At 44.3% G+C, this 19810-nt stretch overlaps 1 protein-coding gene across 1 annotated transcript in view; it reads right to left on the bottom strand.

Moving 5' to 3' along the window:
• Positions 1-13708, bottom strand: part of FAM117B (family with sequence similarity 117 member B) — a 134640-nt gene extending 120932 nt beyond the window's left edge. The window contains exon 1 of the mRNA XM_016950310.4: positions 12824-13708. Coding sequence (XP_016805799.3) covers positions 12824-13424 — 601 coding nt within the window. The 5' untranslated portion in view covers positions 13425-13708. The remainder of the gene's footprint in view (positions 1-12823) is intronic.
• Positions 13709-19810: the final 6102 nt, after the last annotated feature.

Raw genomic sequence — 19810 nt, 5'->3', positions numbered from 1 at the left:
AATGTTTATAAATAAAAGCCTGATGAAATAATGCATGGTCCACTATAAACCTATGTGCACAACGACATACAAGCACACACACATACATACATACATATATATATATGTATTTTTTGTTTTTTGGGGGGGTGGGGACAGAGTCTCGCTCTGTCACCCAGGCTGCAGTGCAGTGGCGCAATCCTGGCTCACTGCAACCTCCACCTCCCAGGTTGAAGCAATTCTCCTGCCTCAGCCTCCCAAATAGTTGGGACTACAGGCGCACACCGACCGCTATACTCGGCTAATTTTTTTCTGTATTTTAGTAGAGACGGGGTTTCACCATGTTGCCCAGGCTGGTCTGGAACTTCTGAGCTCAGGCAATCCACACATCTCGGCCTCCCGAAGTGCTAGGATTACAGGCATGAGCCAACAAGCCCAGCTGACATATGCATATATCTGAATATACACAGAATAGCTCTGGAATTATACAAAGAAACAACTGGATTTCTTTTGAGAAGAATGAACTGAGACAAACAGCAAGAAGACTGCTGACTATATTCTCCTTACCATTTATAATTTTTATCATGTGCACATTATTGCCTGCAAAGAAAGAATGGAGTAGGGGAGAGAGGAGAGGAAAGAGAGACATTCTGGTAGGTAAATTAAACCATACAATTACAGAGTTAGTTCCCTGAGGGCGAAGACTCCAAGCAGCAGCCTATACTAGCTCATGAAGAAGAAGAAAAATGTCAGTAAATTTCTTTTGGGTTAAACTAGCACTAATTTCATCTCAACTGCTATATGCCAGCCTCAATCAAAAAAATGTCAGATACTTCCTATTAAATAATACTAACAGAATAAAAATACATAAACTCACTAGAACAATACACGGGAAAAGAGGCAAGGACAAAAACAAGTTTTCAACCAAGTTGTTTTGGAAGCAGATGTTTAGGTGATAACTTTGCTGCAGCCTGATCCTATGCTCCACCCAAGATTTCCTCATCTGCCCCAAAATAAGTTCTAGACTTCTATGGAAAGAATAAAGTCTTGTCATTCACATGTAAGCGATGAATATTTTGCTGTAGTTTTCAAATTCTCATATGCATCAACAAGCTTCTTCTTGTTTAACAAGCATCAAGATCAAGGAAAAAAGTTTCATTTCAGTTGAATATGAAATCTGGGTGTGCTCATTTCAAGCTCAACCCAGAACTGAGTATTTGTACAGAAAAAAATATATATACACATGTTTTGTTGAAATAAATAAACTGTTTTTTTCAGTTTTGAAAATATCACTTTTTATGTACAGGTCTAGAATAGAGACCAAGAAATCGCCACACATTAATAATTCTGCTAGACCTATATTTGACACAGATCTTGTTACAGAAAAAGAAATTTTTGAAGCTCTCAGATAAAATTGTGTTAAGCTATATTTTTTTATATTGCCTTGCTTTATGGTTTTAGTAGCTTTTACTATAAACATTATAAATTTTCCTATTGTAAAAAATAACTGTACTAAGTTCATTTAAATTAAATATACCTTTAGAAAAAATAAATCCCATTTTGTCTTATATAAATTATTTAATCAAAACATTATGGTTGCCTTATAAGTTTTTAAAAATCTAAGAAAAGGGAAGAGATTAATTTCAAGAAAGGTAAGCTAAGCTTAACTGCACATTTTCCCCAAAAAAAGTTAGTTAAAAATAACATGTTTAGTCTTAAAAGCTGGCTGGGGGTGTGCCTCTTGTACATACCCTAGATCACATAATATCTCATTAGCATCTTGTATACTAAAAACTGGGGATAAAACTATTGTTATCACTTAAACAAGGTAAAAAAAAAATCATACAGGAATTTCTTTAGAAGGAAAAACTAAAGTTTCCTTTACTTCACTACTTACTTGCAATAATGATGATATCCTTAGGGGAGAGAGGAAAACCATACAAAATGAATAGGCTAATAAGATGGTCAAATAAACAGATTCATAGAGAAACCACTCGTACTCAAAAGAGCATAAATTATTACTAGAGCAATATATCTCAACTTCCTGGTGACAAATGCCTGGGTTCCCTGAGAAATGAAAACGATGCCAAGGGGTCTCCAGAACAAAAAGATTGGGAAAATCTGCGCTATAGAAATTAACGAGACAGGCTCTGGACTTAAGGACACTACACATATCCTTAGGCATGATACTGAGGTCTCTTCCCTGGGGAAACTGGCCCAAGAGAAGAAAAAAAACCTACTTTTGGGAGTCCCTGCGTCTTCTTTCTAGAGTAACATGCTCCAGGCTAGCAGCCTGATCTAAACACAGAAAACATTTAATCAGCATTTTAATGTCTCACTTAAATATTAATAGAAAGTGGACAGGCCGAGCGGCTCACGCCTATAATCCCAACACTCTGGCTGGTGGAGACAGGCGGATCACTTGAGGTCAGGAGTTCAAGACCAGCCTGGCCAACATGGTGAAACCCACCGAAATTAGCCAGGTGTAGTGGTGTGCCCCTGTAGTCCCAGCTACTCGGGAGGCTGAGGTGGGAGAATTGCTTGAACCCGGGAGGCGAAGGTTGAAGTGAGCCAAGATAGTGCCACTGCACTCCAGCCTGGGCAACGAGCAAGACTCCATCTCAAAAAAAAAAAAAAAAAAAAAAAAACTTTTAGGCATTAACAGGACAAAGAACAAACAGCAAGGCAAGTGCTCTTGAAGAACTGAACTATAATGGCCAAAATGTAAAAATCAATAAAACGAATACAAGATAAAAATAAATCTGATAGGCTGGGCGCAGTGGCTCACTCCTGTAATCCCAGCATTTGGGAGGCCAAGGCGGGCGGATCACCTGAGGTCAGGAGTTCGAGACCAGCCTGGCCAATTTGGTAAAACCCCGTCTCTACTAAAAATACAAAAAATTTAGCTGGGCGTGGTGGCGCGCGCCTACAGTCCCAGCTACTCGGGAGGCTGAGGCAGGAGACTTGCTTGAACCCGGGAGGCGGAGGTTGCAGTGAGCCGAGATCTCTCCACTGCACTCTAGCCTGGGCGACAGAGCGAGACTCCGTCTCAAATAAATAAATCTGATAGAAATAAAAACAGGCTTCCAGGCGCAGTGACTCACGCCTGTAATCCCAGCACTTTGGGAGGCCGAGGCGGGCGGATCACGAGGTCAGGAGATCAAGACCATCCTGGCTAACACAGTGAAACCCCGTCTCTACTAAAAATACAAAAAATTAGCCGGGCGAGGTGGCGGGCGCCTGTAGTCCCAGCTACTCGGGAGGCTGAGGCAGGAGAATGGCGTGAACCCCGGGGGGCGGAGCCTGCAGTGAGCCGAGATCTCGCCACTGCACTCCAGCCTGGGCGACAGCGAGACTCTGTCTCAAAAACAGACAAACAAAAAAAAAAAAGAAAGAAAAAAAAGAAACAGGCCAGGCGTGAGTAATCCCAGCACTTTGGGAGGCCAAGGCAAAAGCATCACTTAAGGCCAGGAGTTCCAGACCAGCCTGGGCAATACAGCGAGACTCAGTCTCTATTTTTTAAAAGAAAATATATTTTGAAATTTTGAAAAATAATAAAAAAGAAAAGCAAACAGATAAAGATACGGAAACTAGACAGAAATTGTTAAATTACAGATGTGCTCCAAGATATACCACAACTAGATAACACAGCTTCCAAAAAGACAAAAAACAAAGATAACAGAAAGGAGAAATAATAAAAGAAAAATTCCCAGAAATAGTCTCTAGACTGAAAAAGCCCACAGAGTAACCAGCACAGTGAACAGAAAACAAACAATGAAACACCTCACAACAAGGCAATCCTCATTTCAGAATGGTGGTAACCCTTCCACAGAGGACAGCCACCATCACCAACAAAGGATTAAGAATCAGAATGGCATCCAAATTCTCAACAGCAATTCCAAAAGCTAGAAGATGAAGTGCTTTCAATACTCAGCGGAAAAATTATTTCCAACCTACAATTCTAATTCTATACCCAGTCAAACCGGCAAGTATAAAGACATCACTGAAGATATTCAAGGTCTGGGTATAACATATACCTCCCATGTATCCTCTCTCAAAAAATTATTGGAAAATGCACTCCAGCAAAACAACATCCAGAAATTAGAGTATCCAAAACAGGAGAGAAGTGAAGAGAATTCCCAGGGAAGTTCCCGGTTCTAATAGCTGTGCCACAGATGTAGAGATCAATGAGCTAATTTGGAATATGAGGATGAGGGACTCCAAAGACATATCTCCAAGGAAAATAAACAAAAGTAACTCTCTGCTATGTTTTTAATTATTTACAGGAAGTTTCCATTATCAAAACTTTCTTAGGGATAAATTTGTGATAGGTACATAGAAAACGAAGCAATCAAAATGAAAAACAATTTTAACCTCAAGGACCATAAAAAGTTATTTAAAAAGAAAATATAACTGTAGTATCCAACAAGGCTCTACTGTAATCAATATTTACATGGTCATAATAACATTAATACTGATTTAACCAAAAGATGCTAAACCTACAATGGAAGGATTTTGTAGGATGGTGATTAGAGAATTAAGTGCACATTTTCCACAGTAGCAAGTCACTACATAATACATAAAAATGAAAAAAAACAAAACAAAACAAAACAAAAAACTCCTGAAGCAGTAGTATAGCATATTATTTAGAAATGTGTAGGCCAGGCACGGTGGCTCACGCCTGTAATTCCAGCATTTTGGGAGGCCAAGGCGGGTGGATCACTTGAGGCCAGGAGTTCGAGACCAGCCTTGCCAACATGGGGAAACCCTGCCTCTACTAAAAATACAAAAATTAGCAGGGAATGGTGCTACATGCCTACAATCCCAGCTACTCAGGAGGCTGAGGCATAAGAATTGCTTGAACCCAAGAGGCAGAGGTTGCAGTGAGCTGAGATCCTGACATTGCACTCCAGCCTGGGTGACAGAGCGAGACTCTGTCTCAGAAAAAAGAAAGAAAGAAAAAAAAATGTGTAGGTAAACAGCCAAAGAAACCTCTAAGAGTTGAAAGTGGTTGTTTCTAGGGGGCAGGAAGAGGGAGTGGAGAAAGATGTGACAAGGGAACATTTTTATTTGATAATAAGTTCAGTGCTATTTGACATTTTAAATTATGCACACGTAGTTTAAAAAAATAAATTTAAATTTAAAAATATAGTATAAAGACAAGCATGCTATTTTTGCCTTCAAGTAGTTTGGAAATGGAAGTAGCTTACTTTCTCAACTTCCTTCCCTTCTACTGCTGATTTACCATCATCTTAACCTACGCCCTTACCTCTTCCCCTCCTCAGAGAAACAAATGTCCTTAATTGTTTCTGAGATTTCCAGACTCTACCATGTACTGGATCCCATGCCTCTCGCATTTTCCATAACCTTGCTCCATCTACATTTACCATCTTCTCTTGAATTTACAATCTTTCATTCTATAAATCCTTTCCCTAAAAGCTATAAACAAGCTGAAGTTTTCCACATCCTGTAAATAACTGAAGCTTAAGCACACCCTTCACCCAGTTTTTTCACTTTCCTTCCGTCCCCATTAAAGTACTTTATACTCATTACCTCTACTTCCTCATCCTCCACTTTGATTTGTGCCCCCAACATGCTTCTCAAACTACTTTCTCTCACAGATCATTGACTAATCTACATGCCAGATTCAAAGGCCTATTCTCCAGGCTCAGCCTACTTCACGACATTTGAAAATCTTTACTATCTCTCCTTGAAATACAATCTTTCTTTTCGGCTTTCTCAACACTATTCTACCATTTCTCCTCCTACCACATTTCACAGGTTTCTTCACTGGCTTTTCTTTCTACCCTTAAAAATGCTTGTTTCCTCCCAGAGTTCTATCTTCAGCATTTTCCCTATCCTTTTATCCACCCTAGTGATTAGTCATTTCGAGTGTTGCCCATATGTAAATGCCTAGCATGATGTACATGTTAAATGAATGTTCACTGAACTGCAATAAATGAGTCCTAATTTTTACCCCCAAGTTCAAAGTGTATCCCTGAGTTTTAAAATGTTATTTGCCACAATCTAGAAAATTATCTGAAGTTCCTGAGAGCACAAACCAAATACATCCACAACTGAGTTCATTTTCTTTTCCCAAATCTGTTCTCCTCACTGTTATCAATTAGAACCACCATCCAAACTATCACCCTCAACTCCCTCTTTCTCAATCCCTACATCCAACAGTTCGCCAAATCAGTCTTTTCAATTTTTTTTACTCTTGCCATTCCCACTGCCATTCCCCCAAAATTCAGGTGATCAATGCCTTTGTGAGTTTCTCCTATCTCAAGTCACACTCTACTCATCTTATTTTATATATATATATATATTCTATTTATTCTAAGAATATAAATACTAGTAATAATAACTGTGAGTGCCTAAAGCCTTGGATGAGAAGGAAGACAATGATGTGAAAATATCTGGCTGGGCGTGGTGGCTCACGCTTGCAATCCCAGCACTTTGGGAGGCCGAGGCGGACAGATCACGAGGTCAGGAGTTCAGGACCAGCCTGTCCAATATGGTGAAATCCCGTCTCTACTAAAAAAAAAAAAAAAAAAGTACAAAAATCAGCCGGGCATGGTGGCACGTGGCTGTAGTCCAGCTACTCAGGAGGCTGAGGCAGGAGAATGGCTTGAACCTGGGAGGCGGAGGTTGCAGTAAGCCGAGATCACACCACTGCACTCCAGCCTGGGCGACAGAGTGAGACTCCGACAAAAAAAAAAAAAAAGAAAATATCTGCCAGGCGCGGTGGCTCACACCTGTAATCTCAGCACTTTGGGAGGCCGAGGCGGATGGATCGCCTGAGGTCAGGAGTTCAAGACCAGCCTGGCCAACATAGTGAAACCCCGTCTCTACTAAAAATACAAAAGTTAGCTGGGCGTGGTGGCAGGCGCCTGTAATCCCAGCTACTCAGGAGGCTGAGGCAGGAGAATCGATTGAACCCAGGAGGCGGAGGTTACAATGAGCCAAGATCTGCCATTGCACTCCAGTCTGGGCAACAAGAGTGAAACTTCATCTCAAAAAAAAAAAAAAAGAAAAGAAAATATCTAATATTGAGATTCCTATACCCCACACACAGATTACAAGGATTTTACTCCTTGAAACAATTATTTACGGTAAGTATCATTAGTATCCCCTTTTTACAAGTAAAGTGAACTTGCCTAAAGTTAAACTACTAGCAAGTAAATGGCAACTCCAGGATCTGAACCCTGACAGTCTGGCTCCAGAGTACATACTGTTAACCATGGAATACTTTCTAATGTATATATTCTATTCAAAGTCATTCTGAAAACTTACGTCTCTCCTTTCTTTTTCTACTATTTCCGCTCTCCCCATCCCAACACCCTATTACCCTACATTTCAAGCCACAAAGAACTGAATATGATAGGCTTATTTTCACACCTCTAAGATCCAACTGCAAAGTTCTGTTCTTCCCTTTCTAATCCCATTCAAAATTCATCTCCTCTGAGGGAACCTCTATACCCATCCCCTGTGGAATTATTCACTCTCTAAGCCAGAAAACTCATCACATTATATGCTTATGCATCTGTCTTACATGGCTAGTTTGTGAGTCTCTGGAATTCCTTGTGTGTTTTACATCTTTGTATTACACTGTTAATAACACAGAGTAGTTCAATCAAAGCTTACAGAATTTAACTTAATTAAATGTAAATTCTACTAGCCAAGACATAAAACTAATAGTTTCTACTTTGCCTCATCTTCATTGCAAAATATAGACATCACAAACCAAAAGAATTCCCTTTAGCCGGGTGTGGGTGACTCGTGCCTCTAATCCCAGCACTTTGGGGGGCTGAGGCAGGCAGACAGCTTGAGCTCAGGAGTTGGAGAGCACCCTGGGCAACATGGTGAAACCCAGTCTCTACCCAAAATACAGAAAATTAGCTGGGCATGGTGGCATGTACCTGTAGTCCCAGCTACTCGGGAAGCTAAGGCGGGAGAATCACCTGAACCCCGGAGGCAGAGGTTGCAGTGAGCCGAGATCGTGCCACTACACTCCAGCCTGGGTGACAGAGACCCAGTCTCCAAAAAAAAAAAGAATTCCCTTGAATGTGTAATGTTAGCAGCAATCCTCCAAATGTCAGAGAAACACTAAATTCTTAGAGATGTATTTCATAAGGTACTAGAAAGTAGACATCAAAGATGACACAAATATGAAGTTCTGGTATCTTGCTTCTTGATTCTGCCTATTAGTCCAAAGAAGTTATCACTTTTTGCTGCCCTTGGCACTCCCCAACTCCAATAAACAAATGAATTTATACACAACTTAATACATCCAAAGGAAGGGGGAAACTAGCAAGAACACGACTTGCTATATATATATATATTTTGTGGTGGTGGTGGTTGTTGTTGTGACGGAGTTTTGCTCTTGTTGCTCAGGCTGGAGTGCAGTGGCACAATCTCGGCTCACTGCAACCTCCGCCTTCTGGGTTCAAGTGATTCTCCTGCCTCTGCCTCCCCGGTAGCTGGGATTATAGGCGCCTGCCACTACACCTGTCTAATTTTTTGTATTTTTAGTAGAGACGGGGTTTCGCCATGTTGGGCAGGCTGGTCTCGAACTCCTGACCTCAGGTCATCCACCCACCTTGGCCTCCCAAAATGCTGGGATTACAGGTATAAGCCACCGTGCCTGACCAAATTTTTTTTATTATACCACACACCCTAAGTAATTCTGATACAGATGAACCACAGACTACACTTTGAGAAACACCATTCTGGATGTTCACAGGCAATGTTATCACCAATTTGAAACTTCATACAACCATGAAAACTGAACCTACACTGGTAATTTATGTTAAATACACTAAAACTAGAAGCAAAACTAATATGATACACAACAGCTAACTTTTATACTGAGGTACTGTGCTGTTTTTCAGTTTTCCCTTATTTAATCCCTACTATCATATGAAGTAGATTTCACCACCCATTTCACAGATAAGAAAGATAACTTTCCATATCACATGGCTTCTAGTTGGCAGAACACAGGTATTAAACTCAAACTGTCTACCCAAAGTATATCCTCCTCACCTCTATGTTATACCATCTCTCCATTTGTAATCTATTTGACATTTTAATAAATAAAATGAAGTTGGGTAAAAGGAGAGAAGGCACAAAAATAAACTTTCTGGTTAACACTGTTGCCTAGGTACCTTTTCTAAACATACCTCAGTTCCTGATGACAAACGGCTTTGCTATGGAGATGACAGTCACTGAAGGCGGGAAGTTTAAAATATCTGTCAGGGATGGGTGCTTGGATTACTTTATAGTAGTCAAGAGTAGGAAGTTCTACACCAGCCAATTAGCTCTAACCCTAGAAGAATAAAGCAACTGGATAGGGATCTTGATACCTTCAACTTAGGGACTCTGAGATACTGGATCCCTAACAAAGGTTACAGCATCCAGTTCATCTGATAAGACACCTAGAAGTCAACAGCCTGATCTAGATGGACCCTGAAATTTGAGTCCTATGAGGTTTATAGAATTATATGGGGTAGACCCTTACCCTTTATGGTAGGGATTTTTACATTCATCACAGCTGCAAACTGGTGGTAGCCTCCCTTTAATGAAAAAGGGACTCTGACGTTTACAAAGACTTTCCTTCCAGATTTAGTCAGATAAAAACAGCAAATGATTTCATCGTAGTTTTGTGTGTGTTATGAACACCTGAAATCTGAAAACACTTTGTTCTACTCTGCATGGATATTTACTAGAGTGAAACAACAATTCCTGGGAAGGAAACTATGAGACATTCACTCTAGAGTATGACTTAATAACAGACAATATTTCTCACACCCAAGTGAAAGTGCTGCACTAGAAAAATAAGAGTTTTTATTTTTCTAGTTGGCGGAACACAGGTATTAAACCTGACCTCAGGTGATCCACCGCCTCGGCCTCCCAAAGTGCTGGGATTACCCCTGTGAGCCACCGCGCCTGGCCAAATTATTTTTTATTATACCAAACACCCTAATTCTGATACAGATAAACCACAGACTACACTTTGAGAAATAAGAGTTTTTATTTTTCTGGATTTATTTATTTATTTATTTTGGTAGGGGAGCAAATGGGGATAATTTTACAGCAAATACTCTACGGGATGATCTAGGGAAGGGGAGCGTTCAAAAACCATGAAGAGAGGACATGGGAGTAGCCTGACATCCCAGGAAATAGAGCCCTCCTAGAGATCAGAGGAAAAGAGTACCTTCCTCCACACCTTGCCAATACTTAATTCAACCCAGTTCTCCTCAGGGTGTTTCTCTGAGTGTCAAACAGTTGTTAAGAGAGCCAGATTCTGTTATCAGACTACAGGCTGTGCCTCCTTCTGCCACCTCTACTGCCCACTTATAAGCCAGCTCCTTCCCTTCCACCTGATGCACTATGCTGGCTCCAGAAGGCTGAAGGACTAAAGCAGTTTTGTTCATATCTGTAAGAGTTACTTAACTAGTGGCTGGGCGCGGTGGCTCATGCCTGTAATCCCAGCACTTTGGGGAGGCCGAGGTCGGCAGGTCACCTGAGGTTGGGAGCTTGAGACCAGCCTGACCAATGTGGAGAAACCCTGTATCTACTAAAAACACAAAATTAGCCAGGCGTGGTAGCGCGTGCCTGTAATCCCAGCTACTCGGGAGGCTGAGGCAGGAGCATCGCTTGAACCCGGGAGGCAGAGGTTGCAGTGAGCCAAGATTGCCCCATTGCACTCCAGCCTAGCTGACAGAGTAAGACTCCATCTTAAAAAAAAAAAAAAAAAAAAACAGTTACCTAACTAAGTACATGTAATTTTGGTGTGCTATATATTTCCCACATTCTATCTTACACATCATGATGTCACTTCCTTGATATAATATAAAGACATGGTCTTTGGAGTACAACTGACCAAAGTTCAAATAAATACCAACTCTGCCACTTGTTACTTAACCTCTCTAAAAGCTATAGTGAGGGTTAAATGAGATTTTGCATAAAAACCACCTGCCAAATAGTAAGAGTTCAGTAGGTGACAGAGGTTATGAAGCAGGGAGGGGAAATCTAGTACTTTTATCACGGTTTTAGAAAAGCATTCTGCATTCTCAAAAGGTTTAAAATAGTGCTCTGGGCCGGGCAATCCTAGCACTTTGGGAGGCCAAGGCGGGCAGATCACATAAGGTCAGGAGTTCCAAACCAGCCTGGCAAACATGGTGAAACCCCGTCTCTACTAAAATACAAAAATTAGCCAGGCATGATGGCGGGTGCCTGTAATCCCAGCTACTCGGGAGGCTGAGATAGGAGAATCGCTTGAACCCAGGAGACCATGGTTGCAGTGAGCCGAGATCACATAACTGCACTCCAGCCTGGGCAGCTGAGCAAGACTCCGTCTCAAAAAATAAATAAAAATATAAATAAAAATAAATACATAAATAAAACAGTGCTCTGGTTCTAATTAGAAAACACTATTTGGGCCGGGCGCAGTGGCGCATGCCTGTAATCCCAGCATTCTGGGAAGCCGAGGCGGGCGTTTCACCTGAGGTCAGGAGTTCGAGACCAGCCTGGCCAACATGGTGAAACCCTGTCTCTACTAAAAATACAAAAATTAGCCGGGCATGGTGGCGGTCGCCTGTAATCCCAGCTACTCAGGAGACTGAGGCAGAATCGTTTGAACCCGGGAGTTGGAGGCTGCAGTAAGCCGAGATCGTGTAACTGCACTCCAGCCTGGGCAACAGAAACTCTGTCTCAAAAAAAGAAAATACTATTCATCATTTTCCAGGGCAATTCTCTCTAAATAAGTATTATCTAAAACTTTCATAAAATAAATAGTAAGAAAGAGTCATCCTATTCCTTCCATTTCGGAAACTATTTCATCTGAATTTGTTTCCTGAAATTCCCAACCATTCTGCCTGGAAAATTCTAACAGAAGTTCCCCAGACAAGGAAAGACAAAGATATATGTTGACAAAAATGAATACATAACTAAAAACCACCCATTTCTTTCCTTAAGGCAACAAGATTATAAATTTTATTCCTTTCCACTTCCCACAATTTGAATTTCTCTTTTGAGTTACTCTTTATGAATGACTCCATTGGCACCCAACAGCTCCATTCAGGACCTTCCCCAAGAAAGCTTCCAGGTAAACAGAAAAACAACGAATGTTAGCTCCCTAAAACAATAACAAGATGGAGACAAACACTGGATTCTGTTTTTCTACATTCAAAACACAGAATCAGTACACAAAATCAGAAATACACCCAGAGCCTCAGACAAAACCCATAAACCTTCCTAAGGAATCTTGTTTAATTTTCACTTCTTGCTACCCATTTATCAAGTCTTAGGAAATGCTAAAACACGGTTCTCAGCCTCGTCTGTTCAGTGATCCAAATCTGCCACTGCTAATGCATTCAGTACCCCAGATCTGAAACTGTTTTGTGAACAGAAATACTTAGCAGCAGCAGATATGGGCTATGCCAACATTAACCTTGTCCCTAAAACAAAGTGACAAACCACTCCTAGCCTCACCCTCAAGGGAGGGTAAGCAGTAACGACTCCTCCAGGAGTAAGGCCAGGACGCCAGGTTTATCATTAACACTCATCAGCTCAAGCCCAAGGTTTAGCCGCTGCACCTCCACCACCAGGGAGCCGTGCGGGGCGGGCAGAGGGGTGAATTAGGCGGGCGGGCGGGGCGTAGGGTAGGCCCGGGAAAGGCGGGGCCGCACTGCCCGGTCCCCACCGCCCGGCACCGCCCCCAGCCCCGCCCCCAGCCACCCGGGCTCCGCGGCAGCTCTGCAGTCCCCGCGCGATTGCAGCGCGCGCCCGGGACCCCTTCCCGCAGCCGCCTCCCCCTTGCTGCGCGACCCCCAGCACTTACCTGCTTTGCAAACCGGGGCGCTGGGGCTCCTCTTCTCCGGCGAGCTTCGGCTCTGCTCCGGACACCTCCTCCGATGCCGGACGCGGGCTGGGGGTGGGGCCGCGCTCACCTCGCCGGTCCACAGGTGGGTGGGCGACGAGCTGGGCGACGACACGGTGCCCAGCAGCGGCGGCGGCGGCGGCGGCCGTGGGGGGCTCCCGCGAGCTCCAGGCGCGGCGCTGCGCGTGGGGCTGGTGCCTCGCGTGGACGTCGCGGACGCGCCCGTCTGCGTGGCCACCGTGGGGCTGGTGCGCGCGGCCGCGTTCCCGCCGCCGCGCGTGGGGCTGGTGCTGCGCGAGGCGGTGCGCGGGCCACCGCCGCCGCCGCCGCCGCCGCTTGCGGGGCCTGAGGCGCCACCACAGCAGCCACCGTTGTTGTTGCCGCCGCCGCCGCCGCCGCTCCGCGTGGGGCTGCCATGTTGCTGCTGCTGCTTCAGCTGGAACGGAACCGTCGCCCTCATGGGCTGCAAGCGGCTCCCGGGTCCCCCGGCCGTGGCCACCGCACCACCCCCAAGGGAGCCGGCCGGCGTGGGGGACCCATTGCGCCTCACCCGCTGGGACATGGTCCCCCCCCTCCCCGGTGACTGGGCGAGACGGGGGGTTTTGTTGTTGTTGGGCTGCAGGGGGAGGATTCTCGAGGCCGGAGGGCAGGCCCCCCAAGACGGGGTGACGAAGCCGGACTCCGGGGTGCAGGGGGCGACCGGGCCGGGGCAGGCAGCAACGAGGTGGTGCAGCCGCCGCCGCCGCCGCTGCTCCTCATCAACAATAGTGTCTCCTCTGCTGCCCCCGCCCCCCACGATCGCCCATTGGTGCAGCGTCAGCCGCGCTCGAGCCGCTCCACTGCTCCCATTGGCTACGAGCAGCTCGGGTCCCGGGCCCCCGAGGCCTTGAGAGCCTGGGTGTGCGCGGAGACCGTCTGCTCTTTAAAGAGAAAGAGACCCGCCCCCCGCGGGGAGGGAGCGGAGGAAATGGGCCCTGTGTGTATGTGTAGTGTGCGCGCGTGTGTGTGTACACGTGAGTGCCCGTGTACGCGCGCGCCTAGCCACGCGCGCCTTTCCTTTCCCGCCGGGGGGAGCCCTGGGGACTCAGACTCTGGAAGGTTGCCAAAGGAAATGTCCAGACCCGGAGCAGTTCCCAGGGATGGTCTGAAGCCTTTTCCGCATAACTCATTTCCTTACCCCAGTGTTCACTTGTGTTCACCTGTACGCGCATCTCTTTCGGGCTTTTATTCTTAATGTTTTTGTTCTGCCCTAATTCCATCTACCTATGGGCAGGGCTCAAAAGGAGAAGAAATTTAACTAATCTTACTGGCATTTTACACCCCTCTCCTTTTATTTTTTAGAGCTCTACAAAGAGGCAAATCTCAGAAAGATTAAACTTGCCTGTTAGAATGCGATTTTAGATAGTATCTATAGAGTTCAGTTACCACATGTTATTCCTACCCTCCTGTATCTCAAGTAATCAAGACTATTTTAATCAGCTGCTTCGCTGTTCCCTGATACCTTGGAAGGATGGCTGCTACCTTACCAGTTTGTAAAGTGCTATAGTTTACAGAGGGCCTTATTTGATTCTACACGATCATTGAGACAGAACTGGGACAGCCATCCATATTTTTGCCTAGCGGAGGAAACAAGTCTTTGGTGTGGCAAAGACTCGGGAAGGCAGGCAGTGACACTATTTCTAAAATGACCTAAAGGGCACCTCATCAAGAAAATAAAAAATGGTGGACCCAAAACCTACACTCCCACCTGTTTGGCTATAAATTGCCTATCCATGACCTCTTTTCCCTCTCCTATTTTTATTAGTTGTACATGCTAGACAGATTTCGTCGTGTAAAAATGTGGGAGTGGAGGGCATAGTATGATTCACTCTGGACCTGAAATCCTACTGGGTCCCTGTGCGCGGTGGTGGAAGGCCTTTTTTTTTTTTTTTTTTTTTTTGAGAAGAAGTCTCTCTCTGTCACCTAGGCTGGAGTGCAGTGGCGGAGTGCACTGGCTCGAATCTCGGCTCACTGCAACCTCCGCCTCCCGCGTTCAAGCAATTCTCCTGCCTCCGCCTCCCAAGTAGCTGGGATTACAGGCGCGTGCCGCCACGCCCCGTAATTTTTCTGTTTTTAGTAAAGAGGCGGTTTCACCATGTTGGCCAGAGTGGTCTTGATCTCTTGACCTCATGATCCGCCCACCTCGGCCTCCAAAAATGCTGGAATTACAGGCGTGAGGTGGAAGGCTTTTAAAGACCTAGAGAGGAGGCCGGGTGTGGTGGCTCATGCCTGTAATCCCAGCACTTTGAGAGGCCGAGGCGAGCGGATCACCTGAGGTCGGGAGTTCGAGACCAGCTTGACCAACATGGAGGAAACCCCGTCTCTACTAAAAATACAAAATTAGCCGGGCGTGGTGGCGCATGCCTGTAATCTCAGCTACTCGGGAGGCTGAGGCAGGAGAATCGCTTGAACCCGGGAGGCAGAGGTTGGAAGGAGCCGAGATCGTTCCATTGCACTCCAGCCTGGGCAACAAGAGCGAAACTCTGTCTTAAAAAAAAAAAATTTTTAAAAAAAAGACCTAGAGAGGAAATTAAAATCCCATGACCACCACTTACTCTGTGACCTTGAGTGGATCACTAGCCAGTCTCCTTATCTGTAAAATGCAGTTAAACAGTACCATGTGCTTCATACTGTTGTTATGATTATTAACCAAGGATGATATGAGAATGTGGTGTGTAGAAGATGGTCAGCACTTCCAGAGTCTCCATGTGATTCAGAGACCCACATCTCTCCTTACCATCCATTCCCCTTTCTCCTCCTCTCTCCCCCTCCACAGAGAAAGCCCCAGCCCCTTAGCCCAGGAACCTGCCTTAAGTTGGCTGGTGCTCTGGATAGATCTGACGTCACTATCTGGCCCCTACAGCCTGGTGTGAGGCCAAAAACAGCTTCTCACTGGATAGGAACATACAGGAAACTGCCAGCAGGATCCATGCAAAGAGCCAAGTCTGGTCTGAAAAGAATGGATAGACAAGATATGCCTTTAAATAAGGATGTAATCCCAGCACTTTGGGAGGCCAAGGCAGATCACTTGAGGTCAGGTGTTCGAGATCAGCCTGGCCAACATGGCGAAACCCTGTCTCTACTAAAAATACAAAATTAGCCAGGCATGGTGGCACATGCCTATAATCCCAGCTGCTCAGGAGGCTGAGGCAAGAGAATAGCTTGAAACCCGGAAGTCAGAGGCTGCAGTGAACGGAGATCTCGCCACTGCACTGCAGCCTGGACGACAGAGCGAGACTCTGAAATAAATAACTCATGGAAGCTGTATGTGGTATTTTGTCTTGCACAAAGTAGGACCTCAATACATATTTACTGAATTAATCCAAAGGAAGTCCTGCAGCCCTGGTGTCCTTAGCTTCCTGATCAATTGATTTGGATATCACCAAACTAGAGACATCTTTGTTGGTGGCAAGAGGCTTTTAGCTTGCCTGAGCTGAAGAACTGATTTCAGCAGATCTTATTAGATTTCACTAAATCAACTGATTTCACTAGATCAAAGAGCTTAAAAAAATGTCCTTGGCTCAGTCATGAGATCTGATGGAGCCATTTCGCCTTTTGCTTCTAGTTATGTTTCCTACAGAAACTCAAACCTGCAGTTCCAGGAAATTTGTTTTCATCTTATTTGATAGCTTACCTCACTCATCAGTATAGGGCTTAACTTTAAACAAATGAGAGCACTTCAATTAAAGCAGGTAATTAACCACTTCAGCACCCTTTGTACTAAAGGATATTTGTGATGACTTGTAAATCAAAGCTTTGAAACCATGAAATTTGGCAGGGCACTGTGGCTCATGCCTGTGATCCCAGCACCTTGGAAGGCCAAGGCCGGGGGATCATTGAGCTCAGGGGTTCAAGACCAGCCTGGCCAACAAGGTGAAACCAGGTATCTACAAAAATTAGCTGGTGCATGCCTGTAGTCCCCGCTATTTGGGAGGCTGAGGTAGGAGGATCGCTTGAGCCCATGAGGCAGAGGTTGCAGTGAGCCAAGATCATGCCACTGTACTCCAGCTTGGGAGACAGAGTGAGACACTTTCAAAAAAATAAAAATAATTTTTAAAAAAGTATTAAATTATTAAAGAATGCTAAAAAAGAAGAGAAAAACTTGCTTCGATAACTTAGAGCTCTTCAGTCTGTTTTTAAGATTTAATGGCAATGAATAAAAGCATCATTTACTCTTGACTTCATTATCTATTGTTGAAGATTCAAAGAAAACAATGTGCATCAAGGTGATGTATTGGTTTTTAGTTTGCTGGTTTATCTACAAAGAGAGTCCTTGTATTTCAAGGATCAACAAAATAAACATATCTCCCTCTAGTTTAACCCTGCTCTTCTTAGGATATAATTCCAATTTTCCCATTTTCTCTCCGAGGTTGAAATGTGACTACATAAAATTGTAGACAAAAAGCAACATATTGGAATTGGTTTGTCTGTATTTAAACTTCAAAAGACAAAATTATTGATAGGCTCATTTGCTCCTGTGCTTGCTTAACTCTACAATGATCCTGCTGTGGTAAAAGAAGATGGGTTTTATGAAAAAGTTTATTGTCCTGTAGTGGTTTCTTTTCTTCCTTTAGTTATTCTAGAATCAGCTGTATCCACTTACAGACCTCTAAAATGTCATTGAAGGAACATTATACAGCCATCAAAATGGTAATTATGAAATCACAAATTCCTTTCACTTTAAATGAAAAAAATCAAAAGTATGCATCCATTGTAATTATAATAATTAATCATATAAAAGGCATACACCTTTTATAAAATACTGACATGAAAATAGAGGCCTGAGGACAGGCACAGTGCCTATAGTCCCAGCACTTTGGAAGGCCTAGGTGGGCAGATGCCTTGAGCCCAGGAGTTCAAGACCAGCCTGGGCAACATGGCAAAACCCTATCTCTACAAAAAATTTTAAAATTAGCTGTACATGGTAGTGCATACCTGTAGTATCAGCTACTCGGGAGGCTGAGATGGGAGCATCACCTGAACCTGGGAGGTCAAGGCTGCAGTGAGCCGTGAACACACCACTGCACTCCAGCCTGCGTGACAGAGTGAGACCCTGCCTCAAAAAAGAAAATAAAGCCAGGCACAGTGGTTCACACTTGTAATCCCAGCACTTTGGGAGGCCGAGGTGGGAGGATTGCTTGAGCCCAAGAGTTTGAGACCAGCCTGAGTAACATAACAAGACTCCATCTCTACAGAAACTTTTAAAATTAGGGCCTGGTGCAATGGCTGACACCTGTAATCCCAGCACTTTGAGAGACCAAGGCAAATGGATCACTTGAGGCCAGGAGTTTGAGACCAGCCTGGCCAACATGGCAAAACTCCCTCTCTACTAAAAATACAAAAATTAGCCAAGCATGGTGGCTCACACCTGTAATCCCAGCTACTCGGAAGGCTGAGGCACGAGAATCGCTTGAACTCAGGAGGTAGAGGTTGCAGTGAGCTGAGATCATACCACGGCACTCCAGCTTGGGCAACAGAGTGAGACTCTGTCACCCAGAAAAAAAAAATACATACATATATATATATACACACACACACATATATATACACACATATGTTTTAGCCAGGTGTGGTGACACGCACCTGTAGTCCTAGCTCCTTAGGAGGCTGAGGTGGAAGGATCCTCTGAGCCGAGGAGTTTGAGGGTGTAGTGAGCCATGATTGCACCACTGCACTCCAGCCTGGGTGACAGAGTGAGACCTTGTATCTAAAAACAAAAAAAGAGGTTTTTCCCCAAGAAATGTTGATACATGATTTCCTAATTAAAAGGAGAATTGTAAGAACTTGAACTCCTGAGTGATATTCTGTATGTAAAATCTGACTGTTACTTCACTGAAATTTGTCTTAGGCCAAATGTGTGTCCATAGCACTACATATTTCCAGCTGTCCTTCTTACCTCTGTGACTGCCTTGGTCACTTTTGCTGGCTCCTTCTCATTCTGACCCTTGAAAAGTAAGAGTGCCTGAGAACCTCATCTAAGCCTTTCACTTCCTAGACTGGCAGCTGCATTTGTGCCCAGAATTCCACTGACCATCACACTGCCATCTCTTCAACTGCCTGCTTGGCATCTCTTCTCCTATATCTCACAGGTACCACAAACCTTGTCCACAAATAAAATTCATCATCTCTTCACCACCACCAACTGACTCTTCTTGCAGTCTTCCCTATCTCAGTCAGTGGTACCACCATCTTCTAAGTAGTCTAAATCAAAACCCTAGAAGTCATCTTGGCTCTCCCCCTTCCTTGGGGTAAGGCCAGTGAATCACTGTATTTTAACTACTCTTGTTCCTAAATCGCTCATGAATCTACTACTATTCTCCAGGCATACCATCCCTTCTAGCCAAGCCTCTATCTTCTCTGGCCTGCACTCTTACTCTTACTTAGCCAGTCTCCCTAGATCATCTCTGCCCCACCCTACTTCTCTAAGCTCCCAATTCCCCACACATCTATAGTGGTATCTTAAAACCACAAATGTAATCACCTCACTACACAGCCTAAGGCTTACCATCCTTTCTTAGGACCAATCTCCCAGTCCTGAGGCTTCCCATAACTTCCATGGGCCCACCTCTGACCTCTCTTCCTCTCTAGGCTCCCGCCATTCTGCTCCTCTTTCATTTTCCCCCAAAAACAATACTCTCATCCTAATTCCTTCACACATGCTAGTTCTTCTCCTTGGAACACATCTCACTCTTGTCACGTGGCCAACTTCTCAGTTTTTAGATGGAGGAGGCCTGGGTTGTCATACCCACCCACCCCACTTAAGTTAGTTTCCCTGGGTTTACAGTAACATCATACTTTCCTGTTATAGTCATCATAACATGATTATTTGTTCAATATCTGTATTTCCTTCTCAGTGTTAACCTCCATAAGAGCTTATTTGTTCACTCAACAAATATTCATTGACTGCCT

Source organism: Pan troglodytes, chromosome 13 (assembly GCF_028858775.2).
Source record: "Pan troglodytes isolate AG18354 chromosome 13, NHGRI_mPanTro3-v2.0_pri, whole genome shotgun sequence".
NCBI lineage: Eukaryota > Metazoa > Chordata > Mammalia > Primates > Hominidae > Pan > Pan troglodytes.
Note: the sequence above shows the minus strand (reverse complement) of the source record. Positions and strands in the feature narration are given on the sequence as shown.